At 35.7% G+C, this 17,233-nt stretch overlaps 1 protein-coding gene and 1 long non-coding RNA gene across 4 annotated transcripts; one reads left to right on the top strand and one right to left on the bottom strand.

Annotated features, from left to right (window-relative positions):
* The first annotated feature begins 218 nt into the window (after window positions 1-218).
* Window positions 219-6,096, top strand: LOC126970600 (uncharacterized). Its single transcript, XR_007730668.1, has 4 exons — window positions 219-476; window positions 2,120-2,304; window positions 4,865-5,929; window positions 5,981-6,096. It is a non-coding gene; the product is annotated as an uncharacterized LOC126970600 (long non-coding RNA).
* Window positions 6,097-8,551: 2,455 nt separating this feature from the next.
* LOC126970503 (uncharacterized) lies at window positions 8,552-14,068 on the bottom strand. 3 transcript variants are annotated; one of them, XR_007730654.1, is made up of 2 exons: window positions 13,937-14,068; window positions 8,552-8,726 (listed from the first exon to the last, which is right to left on the bottom strand). XR_007730654.1 is itself a non-coding variant. In XM_050816440.1 (2 exons), the coding sequence occupies exons 1-2, from the start codon at window positions 10,154-10,156 to the stop codon at window positions 8,710-8,712; spliced, it is 1,332 nt and encodes a 443-aa protein (XP_050672397.1). In that variant the 5' UTR covers window positions 10,157-10,482; the 3' UTR covers window positions 8,552-8,709. The 3 variants fall into 3 exon arrangements, 2 of the variants coding, with proteins under 2 accessions (XP_050672397.1, XP_050672398.1); XM_050816440.1 differs by lacking the exon at window positions 13,937-14,068 and adding an exon at window positions 8,842-10,482; XM_050816441.1 differs by lacking the exon at window positions 13,937-14,068 and adding an exon at window positions 8,855-10,482.
* Between the last annotated feature and the right edge of the window lie 3,165 nt (window positions 14,069-17,233).

Raw genomic sequence — 17,233 nt, 5'->3', positions numbered from 1 at the left:
ATATAATTATAAGATAATATGAAACTAATTTAAGGTATAACTACAAATATAATATTTACATTTATACATTGAAATTTACATTATAAACACAAGTCCAATAATAATTTATGAACGAATATGTTTTAAGTCTGTGTAAGGGATTGTGTCAAAAGCCAAGCCGTATATTCAAATTTCGCCTACCGTTGAAACTATAAATTTGTAAAGCGGCACGAAGCAGTCATAAGCTGTTTTCAATAACTGCTGAAGTGAGCGCGGGATGTCTTCAGCATTCTTATAAATATCCAAGAGGCAGTCTATCAATGTAAATCTTTGAAGATTATATTGGCGACAGTCAAAGAAAATGTGATCAAGAGTTTGGATGGATAAATTACAGAATTGACAAGTTGGAGAATCTAAAACACCGATCCTAAATAAATGAGCACCACTACGAGAATGTCCCAGACGTAACCGACAAATTGTGGTGTAAAATTTTCTGTGTAAGTATTTTTTCTTTTTAACAAACCAGGGAGGAGAGATTTCGTTTTTAATGTCGGCTAACCATTTGCCCTTTGTTTGAACAACTTGTTGACAATAATTCTGAAAGTCTTGCAAGAATGTACCTTTAAAATGAGACAGTGCATCTGTGTGTGGTATGGGAATGTTCAAAGCAGTATGTATCTGATTACTATTCACAATAGATTTAGCAAGATAATCAGCTTGTTCAGTTCCTTCCACGCCTATGTGTGAAGGAGTCCAGAATAAAACAATATCTTTTGTTAGGGATAAGCATTGATATTTGTCTCTAATATTGTAAATGATGAAATTAGTTGTAACATTACATTTAGGATATTGTAAAGCTTTTAAAACACTCATGCTATCTGTTATAACGATCCAATTATTATATGACTGTTCTCCAATATATTCTAGAGCAGCATATATGGCAGCACATTCTGCTGTGTATATACTAGCCAAGGTATTTAACCTATGACCAAACCCACTCCGCAGTTGTATGTCATAAACTGCCATAGAGACAGCAGTATTACTTTTAGATCCATCAGTATAAAGTTGGTTATAATTTTGCCACTCTGACAACATGCTATATACATCTTCCTTATATTTAAATGATTCATTAATAATTATTTTAATAGGTGTATATTTTGAATTATAAAAATTTAAATAACATGGCCAAAGAATACTAGAAAATAGATTATGATCACAAGAAAAATGTTACAAATCAGAAATGCCTTCTACTTGATAGTAGGAATTATTGTCAGTTCGGTTAATATAGTCCTGTATCTTTAATAGGAGTGGATGATTATTAATAGAAGTTAATTTGAGAAAGAATTTTGTTTGTAGATATTTGAATCTAAGAGCTAGTGGGGGAATATTACATTCTACTTGTAATGATATAATAGGAGTAGACCTAAAAGCGCCTGTTATGATCCTTAAGCATTTATTTCGTATTTTTTCTAATTTATTCACTAATGTAATTACTCCACCATAACAAAAGAAGGTATACTCAAAATGGCTACGGACTAATGACTTATATAGTGTTAGCAAGATGCGTGGGTCTGCACCCCAATATGTACCAGCTAATGATTTCAGAATATTGCAGGCCTTTAATGCTCGATTTTCTAATATTTCAACATATTTGTGCCATCTAAAATTACTTAAAAACATAACTCCTAAAAACTTTATTGAATTATCTATTGAAATTTCCTGAGTACCATATTTTATTTTTGCATCTCTTATTCTTATAGAATGATTTGAAAATATTACACTTATTCTTATAGAATGATTTGAAAATATTACTACTTTGCTTTTGTCAATACTGACCTCAAGACTAAGATATTGAAAATAAAGCTCCAATTTTTTGAGTGCTACATTAAGATCTAACACAACATTTGATAAATTAAGTCCTGAACTATACACTACTAGATCATCAGCAAATTGGAGGTTAGAAACTCTATAACCCAAAACAATATTTATTTGATTTATGTAGATTATAAAGAGCAATGGACTCAAAATTCCGCCCTGCGATACGCCCTACATGAATATCGAGGACCTATTAATTGGTTATTGACTCTAACATAAAGTTTACCATGCAAGAAATTTAATTTCCAACTAACTATTTTTTCAGGGACATTTAAGGATAGAAGAATGGATGATAATTGTTCTAAATCAACATTATTAAATGCTCCTACAACATCCAAAAAACACCAGCCAATATCTTATTGTCAATCTGGGCACTATGGATGTCAAGACATAAATGCCGTATACTCTCACAAGCAGAACGACCACATCGAAATCCAAATTGATTATTAGGTAAGAGGTTGTTACTTTCAATATAAAATATTAATCTCTGTTTTATTAATTGTTCAAAAATTTTACCAACACACGAGCTTAGTGTGATAGGACGATATGAATCAGCTGAACTAGAATCTTTCCCATGCTTTAAAATTGGAATTAGACTGTATGTTTTCCATTCTTCTGGAATAGTGGAGTTCTTCCATAGGAGATTTAATATTTTAAGAAACTTATTTAAGTTAGAAGAGTTTAGGAGTGTAAACATTTTATAGGAGAGCCAATCCAAACCGCATGCAGAGTCCTTTCTTGATGATAGACCAGCTTTTAATTCTTCAATAGTAAAAGGGGCAATCATAAAAGAGTTGGTGCTATTTAAAGGATGATTATTGTGAATAATTGTCAAATTTGGTACTGTATCTGGAGTATATTTGTGTAAAAAGTTGGATATCCAATTATTGCTAGAGAAACAATTATTATTAGAATATAAGTTCTTAAATTTCCTCATTTTTGTCCAAATCTGTTTCATTGGTGTTAACCTATTTATGGTGGAGCAAAAATCTGTCCAGGATTTACGACGTTCAAGTCTTTTTTCTTTACTTGAGCTTGCTTAAAATGAATGTAGTTTTGGATATTGCAATTTGATTTGAATAACAGATAAGCCTGTTTGCAATCTTCTACCACTTTAGTACGTTGCCCATTCCACCAGGGAAGTTGTCGCTTTCTTTTAGGTAGATTATTATTATTATTATTATTTGAAGAGGGTGGCTATTTCCTGGTCCTAAAAGGTTCCTAGTAACACCGCGTCCAGAATTGGACTATTGTGTTCGCCACTCATACTAAAGCTCATCGTCAAGCCCTACCGCCTTTACGAACCGCAGTAGTTCCTTGACGCGAGTGTTGCAAACACTATCTGGTGGTACGAAGTAGTTGCCAAAGATTGTGTTACGCTTATGCATTAGTGGGCCGCAGTCGCAGAGTAGATGAATAGGCGTTTCATCATCCTCAAGGCAGAACCTGCAATCCTTGTCGCTTCTGATGCCGACCACACTGAGGTGCTTGTTTAGGCGACAGTGCCCGGTTAGCATCCTAGTGAGTATGCATAGATTTTTCCTGTTCAATGATAGGGCTTCATTCGCATAGCTACTGTTGAATGCCCTTATCAGTGCTTTAGAGTGTTTTAAACCTGAAGAGTTGTTCCAGCGTTTAAGTGCTTCTTGTTTACATTGGTTACTCAGGGTGTGTCGGATGGCGCTCTTTGGCAGTCCACAAATGGGTTCCGGACCATATCGGACTGCTTTAGCCCCAGCTCTTGCGAGCTCATCGGCCATTTCATTGCCTATGATTCCGGCGTGCCCTGGGACCCATCTGAGAATCACTTTGTTTTTCATGCCTAATGAATTCAGGCATTCGACGCAATTATTGACTAACTTAGACGACGTCAAGTCAGCGTCTAAAGCCAACAATGCTGCCTGACTATCAGAGTGAATGTATATGTTATGATTGAAGTAGCCTTTTTGGATATTGGTTTCCGCGCATTCCAGGATGGCGTACACCTCTGCTTGAAATATGGAGGTATAGCTTCCCAGGTTTGTACTGGATTTAAACCTGGGGCGTTCTCCATAGACCCCACAGCCGACTTCATTTTCCATTTTGGACCCATCGGTGAACCACATGAGGCTCCCGTCCTTCCACGTGACTTTGTTGTTCATCCAGTCGTCCCTGGAAGGTAGTTCCACGATATAGTGTTTAACAGAGATTAATTGTGGAATCATCTGATCAGGTAACATGCCTAATATGTGGTCTCGCAAAACTGAGTCCTCTAAGGTCCTAAGCGTTTGCGACATCCAGTTACATGAAACCCCCTGGGCGATTGCCCTCAGCATGCTTGCCTTCGCCTCTTGCTGTATGAACAGTGGAAGAGGCGGTAGGTTTAGCATTGCTTCAATGGCCGCACCAGGAGAAGACGTCATGGCTCCGGTTACCAACATACAGGCAAGTCTCTGCAGGCTATTTAGTCTGCAGTTGTTTTCTGGTTGGCTTTGTTCCACCACACAATGGAGGCGTATGTGATTGTTGGTCTCACAATTGCTTTGAATAGCCATAGGAGGATCTTGGGGCGCATTCCCCAATGTCTCCCTACCAGACGTCGACATACACCCAAGGTTGTTTTAGCCTTTTTCACGGCTTTGTCGATGTGAGAATTCCATGTGAGTTTCTGGTCGAATGTGACTCCCAGATACTTAACCTCAGCTGAGAATTCCAAAGTAGAGCCGTTCAAGGTGGGAGACTTCAGTTTGTTAAGTGTCCGTTTCCTCGTGAATGGCACAATAACAGTCTTTCCTGCGTTGACTGACAGTTTGTTGGCTGTACACCACTGTGAGATGGTGTTTAGCGCCTTAGGTAGATTAGTAATATTGTTACAGTGGTAGTTGGTTTTAGGTACTGAATTTTCTACCGCTCTAAGAATTATGGAACAGAAGTTATTGTAAGACTTCTGTAGATTACAATTATTTATATCAAATTGTTTTAACAAGTCATTTACTAAGTTCTCATATTGGTCCCAATTTACTATTTTCAGATTATTGTGTGGAGGAATGTTGGATGGAATTGAAGAAGATTCAGTTTCCGACACTACCATGGAAAATTTTGTGATTGTAGGCAAATGATAGCTGCCCAAAGAGTCCTGATGAACTTGTCATTTACAGCACAGGAATAATGAAGATGATACTATTGTTAGATCTAGTCCATTTGGTCTCCAAGAATTAGTACCCACTGTAGTTGGTTGATCATTATTTAAGAGCATTAAGTCATTATCGTCCATTACATCCATGATGTCTCTACCTCTAGAATTGGTTCTATTACAACCCCAAATGGTATGGTGAGCATTAAAATCACCAGCAAATATTAGTGGTTTTGGAATACTATGCAACAGTCTATTAAATTTAGATTTGTCAAAGTTAGGTACACTGTTGCCACGACTATTAAAGCTAACAATTGAGATGTCTTTTTGTTTGTATTTAATTTTGATTGCTACATTTTGCAAGGAGTTATCAGAAAATGTTTCTAACTTTTGAAATTAAATGCCATTTCTTAAAAAATTGCTACACCATTGTGATCATTACCACAATCATTTCTTAGTATTATATAACCTCTGATAGAAAACTGTATATTTGGTTTAAGCCAAGTTTCTGATATAAGTGCTATGTGTATGTCCTGGTCATAAAGTAGGTTTTGAAGCTCAAGTCTGTTACTCAACAGACTTTGAGCATTCCACTGTACTATGTTAAGTTTGTGACAGTTGAATGTGACGTTTTATTTTTAATTTGTTTGGTATCTTTAATAGCTGAACTAATTGCGTGTGAGCTAATGCTTTGATTCTGTGTTTTATTTAGTGTAATGACTTTTATTATTGATTCTGTGATTAGTTTAATTGCTGCTGGATTGGATAAAATTAAATTAATGATGTCTTGTGTGTTCTCTGTCTTATTGAGTGATGGAAAGTTTGTTGGATGTTTAAATAAATCTGATAATGGTGTTTTACTTTTATTTTTACTATCCAATATCTTTTTTTGTTTTATAGGGCATTGACCTGATACTGCAAGATGGTTACCTTTACAGTGCACACATACTGCTTTGTCAATAGGTATAGTACATTCTTTATATGAATGATTTTCAGTGCAGATTGAGCATTCAGAATTTAGCCAAGTGGTCAAACCTAAGGCATCGGAAACACTGCTTAACTGGCGGCACATAAGGTCGCACTGGTAGACGCCACATCTTTAAGTGAACGTAATCTGGGAATGAAGTAGATGACGCAAAGGTAATAATGACTGCCTGTGTAGGTTGTAATATAAAACCACTATCGGATTTGTTTTTTTTTCATTATACGCCGAACAGAAATATTTTTTTATGTACTTGACAAAGATTTGAAAATTTTTTGTTGGACATATCAATGGGTACTGAGGAAATCACTCCAGACAATTCAGTGGCACCAGCTGGGATGGACGCCTTAATATTTTGTTCCCTTAAAAATGTCGTGTTGTCTAGGAATGTATTAGCCATATTGGGTCGTTCAAACACTACTTCTATCTTATATTTGTTGAGTTTCTTAAGATATTTAACGCCTTTAATGAAGCGCGATAAGTAGCTACTAAGAGCTAGCATGTCACGACTACCAAGTGGCTGTTCAGTGACACTCTCTATGAAGACTATAAATTCATGACCGGCACATGCGTCTTCCGGATATCGGCGACAATAGTCAGCCACCCTATATGGCAAATAAAAGTCCTCGTGGTCTTCCAAAACTGTACGCGAATCTGAGTATTCGCTACTTTCAGAGGTGGAATCTAGAAAAGACTCACCTTTATCTCGTTCCGGCTTCGTTTTTTTCTGCCTTTTCGACATCTCTTAGCACAAACCTAAATCACTAAATATATAGACTTTTACTTATACTAAACAAATTAAATTATAAACATATACAAATACTTAGATACTTTTCAAATATATGAGGATTATATACAATATAATAGAAATATTTAATTTTATAGTTAAAAAGACCGCCCTAAGCACTCAAGAGTTCCCGCGCTTTTGCATGACATTGACAACATTCTAGTTTCAACTTTTTTTGGATTTATTTTATTTGGAGCTTTGGTAACAAGATCATCAGCTCATATCCAATTACAATTAAATCATTTATCATCATTTTAACAACCACGATCAGTAATATAAGTACATGTCAAGTGTATTGTCTTTGTAAAAATCTATTGCCTAACATTTTTCAACACATTGCTCGATTACAAGGAAAATTTTAGATTAGTGGTAAAAAATTTTGATGTAAGTTAGACTCCCATTTTATGACTTTCTAGTTAGTTCTACACATTGTGAATTATTATGATAATAATTTGTGATTACAGTAGGTACATTACATCTAAAAAAATAAAATATCCTCAAGTCAGCTGACACTTGACATAGAGTTTAGCTCATATCTATAGAGCGTACTATAACTTTACTTACGTAATACTTATCTGAGTGTAAGTTTAGATTATCTTTGATTTAGTTTTTATAGTCATTTGATAATTGAAATTATAGGTACCTACGTAGCTTAGGCTAAAACAGCCCAATGCAAATAAAGAAAAAAAAAATTGCGTTTAATCACACTCATCTGTGAGTAAAGTCTGAGCAAAGTGTAAGTGCGCTATAGATTTCAGCCTTAGATACCACTTAGGTAACTAACGTATCGAGCAACTCACAGCCTGACAATTAAAATATTTGGTTACAATAGTCTGAATATAATAGTCTTAGTGGCTGTTTCACAATGTCCAAGTGAAGTTACGAATAGGCTACTTGATTCTTATCTTGATTCTCTTATCGTAAGGGCCATTTAAATTAAAGGATGGATCTAGTAGAAAGTATCATAGTTATCTGTCCGGTACTGCCTGACAGATTGACAAACATTTGACAAAATAATGTGAATTTATATATAATGGCAGGGGAGCCCCACAGCTAAATAGAGATTTACGATTTGCGAGCATCTAGGGCACGGATGGGGGATAGGGGTATTGGATTGTATGGTAGTAGATGCTAAGGAGAAAAAAGTTTATATGATGTGTAATATAATGTAAAAACAGTCACATAGAAATACTTAAGCGCTTCAGATTATTATATAAGCAGATCATATTTCAAAATCCTTGTCGTCCTGTCCATAGTCTGACAATTATATGGAGGAATTCCCTTAACCTGATTGTTTGAAATTTTGCGACTTTCCGATTTCCTTATGTAACGCGCAAATTGTTATATTATTGAAATGCATACTTAACTTCATATAATTAACTTACCTCATTCTGACACACTCGAGATGTTCTATATTGATAGAACATCTCGAGACGATTTTGAGTATAGTTTTTTATAGTAGGTCAATGTATTTTATTTTTTAAATAATTAGTAATACTTAAGTATTATTTTAGTTATTATTATAAAAATCTAACATTTAAGAAAGCAAATAAATTCACGTGAGTAGATATTTAAATAATATTAATATAGGCCATACTATATTTCCTGATTATTATTAGAGTACTAACTGTATTATTCACACATTAATAGACAGTCGTGATTTATATGAAAACCCTTTTAATGTTACTTATCTTTTGTTATGCTATGGTCCTTTAATAAATATAATATAATTATTAATACATGCTTTTCTTTATTATTTTTAACTCATTTACATTCCAAATTTGTGTCATACGATTTAAATCCGTTAGGGTTCTATTCTATTCTATTCTTTCTAGTGGCTTCTGTGGAAGGGGCACCACAACTCGCCAATGTCACGTTTCAGTAGACCAACAAGCTTAGAGTGTGTAATTTGATCGGTGTAAACGAATTTATAAGTGATTATAGTAACGACCGTTGCCCAGAATCAAAACAGATTTATTTTCTTATTATACCTGAAACAAATATACATGCTGTTGGATTATAATGGACAAACACTGATAATATTACTTATATAAAACATTTATTGTGTTAGTTATAACTTAATATTATTCTGTTTAATATATTTACATAAAGTATTTACAAAAGGAGTGAAAACAAAGGTGAGGAGGCATTTCATGGAGGTGGGGCGGGGGATTTCAGGAGGTATAAAGTTGTACAAGGAAGACTTCATTAAAGGGCAATTAAAGAATAAATGGTCTACATTTCCCTCATCAAGTCCACATTCACATAGAGAATGGTCTCTAATTCTTAATTTGGCTAGGAATACTGGAGTGCAAGAGTGGTTTAAGCGTAACCGGCAAACTGTTGATATTATTGATTTATTGGGGAATCTAAATTTCGAGAACCACGGTTTTAAAGGGATTACAGGTTGTATATCACCATAAAAGACGCCTTTAGCAGTTTTGGAAACCTGCCAGATGTTTGACCACCTCTCAAACATATTTATTTTCAAAGTGGAGCACAAGTCATGAGAGAAGATTTGAGAATGTTGTTGGGAACCTGTATGAGCAGCTGACCTGGCACAAGCATCAGCATTTTCATTGCCGATTATACCTGCATGGCCTGGTATCCATGCTAGAACTATGTTGATGTTGAGATCATAGCACTCTTTCAAGTTTTTTCTTATCTTAAGTATAATTGGAAACCTACTTTTTGAGCGAAATGGATTTGAGAGGATGGATTGAAGGCAGCTTTTGGAGTCTGATAATATAATAGAATTGTTTAGGCCATGGGACTTAATAAATAAAATAGCTTCAAGTATAGCAATTGCTTCCCCTGTGAATACCGAAGTGACAGTTGGGCAGCTATAACTTAATACAATTCTTGTGGAGGGGATCCATACTGCAACACCAACTGGGCTCATGTGTATTTTAGAAGCATCAGTGAAAATCTTATGCCAATTTTGGAAATCTGAATGCATAACATGAGAAAATGTTTTGTTAGCTTCTATGATGAACTTATTAATGCCCAGATCTAAAATTATTAAGGGTTGGAAGGTGAGTGCATTGAAAGGCATTGAGAATAGCGGTAATTTCGAAAGTTGAAAAAAGGGGTTAGGGAGTTGAGAGTACAATAGGTAACTATGGGCAAGACATGATCTCTTATCTTGAGAAATTTGGTTATTGTTGTATAGGCCAACTAATTGATCTAATTTATGCAGCAAAGGGTGATCCCGGAATTCCGCAAATTTAAAAAACAGTTTATTAGCGAGGAACTGTCGACGAAGCGAGAGGGGAGGTTCTACACACTCGACCTGCATAGCATTAATAGGACTAGATTTCATAGCTCCTAATATAATGCGCAAACATTTTGCCTGTAATTTGTCTAACTTATCTAAACCTGCCTTATTGCCTGGAACCAAAAGTAACGTGCCATAATCCATGTGGCTACGAATTATGGCATTGTATAGCAATCTTTGGGTGAAGGGGTGAGCCCCCCACCAAACGCCAGATAATGAGCGAAGGATATTAATATTTTTTTCACACTTTTGGGAGATGTAGTTAAAGTGCTTTACACCTGTCAATTTTTGATCCAACCATACACCCAAGAACTTAACATTATCGACAAAAGGAACTTCAATATTGTAAATTTTGACTTTGATTACAGGGAGACGTCTTTTGTTGGTGAATAAAACTACCCTACTTTTAGAAGGTGATAGTGTTAGCCCATGTTGCAAGAGGTATGATGAGAGATATTCTAGAGCATGACTCAAACGAATAGAAGAAGCCTGTATAGACTTATCAGAAGTATATAGAACAATATCATCTGCATATTGCAAGATTTGGCAAAAGGGGGTAACTGTGCTAGAAATATCAGAGGTATACAGGTTGTATAGTAAAGGACTGAGAACAGAACCTTGAGGTAAACCTTTCCAAACTGTTTTAGGAGGTAGGTATGAGGAATTGAAAATTGAAATTGTTCGCTCCATTAGCATATTGCATATGAATCGAGTTAACTTCGCTGGAATACTCAGCTGAATGAGTTTGCTCCTGAGCAGAGGAAGAGACACGTTATCATATGCGGATTCTATATCTAGAAAAACTGCCAAAAGAGGTTCTTTTTGGAAAAGGGCTAATCTTATATCAGTGGTAAGGATACCCAAGCTATCTAATGAGCTCTTCCCCTTTCTGAATCCAAACTGGGAATCGGAAATGAGGTTATTGTATTCAACAAACCACTCAAGTCGATGTTTGATCATATGTTCACATATTTTTGCAAGAGCAGATGATAGGGCAATAGGTCTATAACTGGTGGCTTTAGATGGACTCTGACCTGGTTTGAGTATAGGAATGATCACTTGATTTTTCCAAGATGGAGGTATGGCACCGACATCAAATAGGTTATTGATAATTTTGAGATAATATTCTTGGGATCTGATTGAAGATTGTTTAAGGAAAGAATAGGGGATGCCATCGGCCCCGGGAGAAGTGTCAACTAAGCCATCCAATGCCAGAAGGAGTTCTGAAAAAGAGAAAGGGGAGTCTAAACTATGAGTTGATGAGAGAGGGATTGGAGGTGAAGGGAGATAGTCTTCATTAGGAACTGAAGGGGGTGACAACCTATCTGCAAAGGATTCAAGCCATACAGATGGATCTACACTTGAGTCATGCTCTGAAGGATTGTAAGAACCCCTAAATTTTTTAACTTGTTTCCATACAATTGTAGATGGAGTACAGGGAGATAAGCTCTGGCAAAAATTGATCCAACCTTGTTTTTTCTTTTTGGCAAATAAATTAGTGGCCTTGGCAGCAGCTTTTTTATAATTAATGAAGTTGGTCAAAGTCATGCTCCTATTATATGTTTTTTCGGCTAATTTTCTATCCTTAGCAGCCTTGGTGCAATCTGAATCCCACCAAGGAGTTGAAATTTTACTATTGGATGGTTTTTTTATGGGAAAATTTTGGTCAGCACTAAATATCATGGCCTCTGCTAATTTATTATAATTTTCAACAGCATTTGAATGGTTAGGATTGGGAAAGCTTAAAATTTTTTCATCAAGGCAAGTGGAAAATTGCTGCCAATTAGCATTTGTTAATCTGTATTTGAGAGAAGGGGAAAAATTTTGAGCAGGGATTACTTTATCAGGTAATGAAATGATAATAGGATAGTGATCACTGCCATTGGAATTTTGAAGGATGTTCCAAGAAATAAGAGAAGCAAGACAAGGAGAACAAAGTTCAGGTCAACTGCACTTTTTGGATTTTGAGAAGGAGCAACCCTGCGGGTTGGAGAGCCATCATTTATTATGCAGAGATTACATTCATCAAAAATATCAAGAAGGGAAAGAGAAAAATAATCAGTAGTGCTAGAGCCCCAAGACATGTGATGTGCATTAAAATCTCCCATTAGAATCATAGGAGAGGGAATAGACGAGATTAAATGGAGGATGTCTGCAATCATAGTTGAATGAGGTTGAGGGATGTATATAGAGACCATGGAGATGTTCAAAACTTTTGCAGCAACAATATTTATACCAGGATGTTGGTTTGGAAGGATTATTGGGGAAAAGGGAAGGGTGCGTCTTATAAATAAGGCACAGCCTGCACCAACACCATCTGCTCGATCATTCCTGAGGCATGCATAGCCCGGGACCCTGAAGTGTGATCCAGGGGCCAGCCATGTCTCAGATATGGCGATGGCAGAGGGAAGGTATTTATTTATAAGATGAATAAGGCTTGGTTTTCTAGGACGTAGGCTTCTGGTGTTCCATTGAAGGATGGTCACTGGGGCCATGATTTTTACAAAGGGATAAGATGTGAGATAGTTTATGGGCAACGTTGGACGGTATGTTAAGAGTGTTACTTGATATGAGACTTAGAATGAGTGAAAGGAGAACCTCCAGGAGGTTTTCATTCTGTACTGTAGAGGAGGGAATAGACTGATGCATTAATGCTGAGCCATTGGGGAACACTGAAGGTACCTCAGCAATAATGGCCTGATGAGCAGCTTTATCATAGGACTTGCTTAATGGGGCTCTAGAGTGTGGAAGAGAAGTAACAGTTTTCCTATATGAGGTAGTTGGAGCAGAAGGAATACTAGTCTGGCTCGTGTGGGTTGTAGGGGCATTATGAGATGAGGAAGGATTACTTAGAATTTCTGTGAATGGCCTTGTAGATTTTGGGCAACGCTTTGCTGCCTCTACATAAGAGATGTTCTCTTGTGACATTATTATTTTAATTGTTCTTTGCCTACCATGTTCAGGACAACCTTTGTTGGTGGAAAAATGTTGTCCAGAACAATTAATACAATTTGCATCTTTTTCTAGTATATTACATGAGTCACCAGAGTGGGATTGGGCACATTTATAACACCTTGAGTTGGATCTGCATGTAGTTTTAATGTGTCCAAATCTGCTGCAGTTCTGACATTGAATGGTGGGGAAGAGGTAAGTTTCCACTGGAAGGGAGTTATGGAATAGGAATATTCTGGTAGGGAGTGATTGTCCTTGGAAAGTAATAACTATAGTTTGGGTTGGGATCCAGGAAACTTTATTATCCTCAATAACTTTTCTATTGAGTCTGCGAGCTTTTAAAATCTTTCCACAACCTGTGGGAAGATCAACTGACTCGACAAACTCATTCATGGATAAGTCCACCGGAACCTGGCGGACAATACCCATCTTTGTAATATTATAATTAGGTATATTTGCTTCATATTTGTTTGCAGTTAAAAGTGGGTTATCTAAAAATTTGTTGGCATCTGATGCTGATTTGAAGGTTACTGCTATTTTATTCCTACCAACTTTTTGAATACCATCCGGGCATATATTGGCAACTTTATGTCTGTGTAAAAGTTGACCAAATTTTATAGGTCTTATTGTTAAACCTGAAGAGGGATCTTCTTCAGTGCGGGAAACATGAATAATAAATGGACCTTTATCTAATGAAGTGTATTCTTTAATCCCCACAACTAAAGTTGGGTGATTATATATATTCTGTATGGATGCAGAAGCCATATCGGTATCAATAATTGTCTTTTTAGAGACTGCATTTGCGTTATGTGTTGCGCTGTCCTGTAAGCGACGTGTCGATCCAGGTAATGGAATATCCGGAGGATCCGGAGGTTCTGGGGGGGTTATATCCATAATGGATAAGTTGGTAGTAAGTCTAAGTTAGTAAGCACGCAATTAGATATCTATGTTAAATTGTTAATAAATACTTACTAGTAAAAATACTCCACCACCAATAAGATAATAAAAACTGCTATACACAAGTTATTAATAGGCACTGTGAGAAAATGTAATTATAAACTGTAATAACACTCGACTCACGCGTGTTAGCTACCGAAAAAAAAAAACAACAAATATTTTTATAGGTTAAACTTAGAATTCATCCGTTAGGGTTAATTGTAGTCATAATAATATTATGGCAACACCCAAGACTTCTCCAATAAAAATATTGGTGTATTTTGTGTTTGACAAGTTTTTTTTTTTTTTTTTTTCTTTTTTTTTTTTTTTTTTTTTTGGCGGGAACGAGTGAACGAAGGAAGGCGCGCTTATACAAAAAAAAATTGTTTAAATTATTGTTCATAGTGCATATATTTTTCATACTTGTAAATTGTTTATCCTGGTTTATAAATATTCGATTTTTGTATATATAAATTGTTAAGTGCGCTTCCCCATCGCCATGGGGAAGCGTACAGGTAAAAGGCCGAAGAACGGCCAGAGCGACGCAGAACCAGCAGACGAACTTCCCCTATCCGAATCCTCGGTATCTGACGCGGAGGTGACTGAACGTCTCATTGTAAGAAGAAAGGATAAAGAGAAGTATACCCCTTATAGAGCGACAAATTATTATAGGTTATACGACGAAAATTCAAATAAGAAGGAATTTATTGTATTTCTCAATCGCAAGCAGGGTGAAGTCAAAATATCAGACAAGGACAGGTTGGGTCTGTCAAATGGAATCAGGAGGCATTGCGTATCGGGTGTGTTGCACCTGAGGTCCGTTAATGCTTTTAAAGTTGGTGTTACCTTTGACCTGCCTAACAATGCGAATGTATTTTTAAAAAATGAAAAGTTACTTAGCGAGTTGGAGATGGTTGCCTCAATTCCGGCTTCTGAAACGGAGGTCACTGGAGTTCTTACTTCTGTTCCCACTGATTACTCCAACAAAAAAATTCATCAATTAATTGCATCGAGTAAAAAAGTTATTGCTGTGAGAAGGTTCATGCGGCGAGTAAAGGACCCACAGGGTGTTGTCTCCTTTGTTCCAACGCAAACTGTTGCAGTCACATTTGCATCAACGTTGTTACCTGAGTATGTAACACTTGATCACTGGAGGCATGAGGTTAATGTATATGTACCCCCTATTAAACAGTGTCTACGCTGTATGAAATTTGGCCATATTGCTAAATTTTGTAGAAACAATGAAGTTTGTTCCATATGTTCTGACAATCACAATTTTAAAATGTGTCCAAAAACTTTACCAAAATGTGCCAACTGTGGTGGAGATCACATAGCTATCTCATCTACCTGTCCTCTGAAAAAACAAAAAATTGAAGAAAACAAAGTGAAGTCCCGTAGTGTTAGATACTCAGATCTCTTCAATGAATCTGCTTTCCCTCAATTAAACTCAAAGTATATTGACACACACCTGAGCAATCTTATAAAATCTGACAAATTTATGAACCTCTTGGTTGAAGCAGTTTTACAAATTTGTACGAATAAAGATAAGTTAACTATAAATTCAAATAGTATTAAGGAAATTCTGAATAACACTTTTAGAAAAAAGACATCTAGTTAATTGTTATTATGGATACATTGAATATAGTGCAGTGGAACGCTCAAAGTATTATTAGTAATAGGCTTATTTTTACTAGGTTTTTATATGAAAATCATATCCATATTGCTATAATTTCGGAAACTTGGTTAAAACCACATCAGTATTTTTTAATAAAAGGCTATAACACAATAAGGAATGATTGTGGTAATAAACACAATGGTGTAGCAATTTTTATTCATAATAATATCACATTTTCTAACATAAATACATATTTTGATAGTGCTCTACAAAATGTTTGCATTAAAATTAAAATTAATAAGAAAGAACTGAGTATTGTGAGTTTTTACAGTCCTTCCAATTCAAATCCTCCATTTAATAAAAACAATTTAAACAGTTTAATTAAGTCCATTCCAGAGCCAATGATATTTGCAGGTGATTTCAATGCTCATCACATGTTGTGGGGATGTGTTGATACATTGCCTCGAGGTAAAGATGTTTTAGAGGTTATAGATGAGAATGGTCTTGTTATTCTGAATAATGGTCAAGCTACCACAATAGGATCTCCATCTTGGCGTCCTAATGCTCTTGACTTGACTTTGGTAACTCCATCTTTGGCTCTTTTATGTGACTGGTCAGTTATTGACAGTCCTCTGGGCAGTAGTTATCATCTCCCTGTAATAATAAAAATGGCAGTAAGTAGTGATAGTATTAGTTTGCAAAACACATTATGTAATAATCTACATTTGCCCACTCACCCTAATTATAAGCAGGTGAATTGGAATATGTATAGTAACTTAGTTGTTTCTTATTTGGATGATGTTAAATTTGACACTTTATCTTCAATAGATGCTTTTAATTCCTTTTGTAATATTTTACTTTCTGCTGCCAAGCAGTCAATCCCTAGCTGTCTGTTTTCCAAAAGTTCTAATAGTAATAATGTTACTAGTTCTTGTTCACAAAAATCTTTTAAATATCCTTGGTTGCCTTGGTGGAATCAGAGGTGTACAGAAGCAGTTTTAAATGCTAAAAATGGTTACATTAATTTTAAAAACAACTCCACTGATGAAAATTATGTGGAGTTTAAGAGATTGCGGGCTTTAAAAAAACTTATCTTAAAAAGTGAAAGAAGAAATAGCTGGATAGGCTTGTGCAATTCATTTAATCGTTGTACTCCTTTGTCTTCAATTTGGAAATACATGCGCAAATTTAACAAAACTTACATTCCTGACAGTGTGTTGAATGATAGTTGGATTCCAGATTTTCTACAAAAGTATACTTCTGACTTTGTATCAAATGAGTTAACTAACTATGTAAATGTTGTTAATGATAGTAATAAATATTTGATAGAGCCTTTTTCTTTACAAGAACTAAAATCCGCTTTATTTACTAGAAGAGATACATCTTTCGGTCTCGATACCATTCCATATATTTTACTCAAAAAACTTAATTGCCACAGTCTCAACATCTTTTTAAATAATCTTAATCGCCTATGGAAGGAGAATACTATTCCTCCAGAATGGAAAACAGACTGTTTAATCCCAGTTTTAAAGCCAGACAAAAATAAAATGTTACCTGACTCTTATAGACCTATAGCTCTCACGTCTTGTGTTGGGAAGATATTTGAGCAGCTTCTAAAACAACGTCTCGAGTTCTTTATAGAACAAAATTGTCTTTTGCCTAATAATCAGTTTGGTTTTCGCAAAGGTCGGTCTTCTAGGGAGAGTATAGCGCAGTTA

Source organism: Leptidea sinapis, chromosome 21 (genome assembly GCF_905404315.1).
Source record: "Leptidea sinapis chromosome 21, ilLepSina1.1, whole genome shotgun sequence".
Lineage (NCBI taxonomy): Eukaryota > Metazoa > Arthropoda > Insecta > Lepidoptera > Pieridae > Leptidea > Leptidea sinapis.
This window is presented reverse-complemented; position numbering and strand designations above follow the sequence as displayed.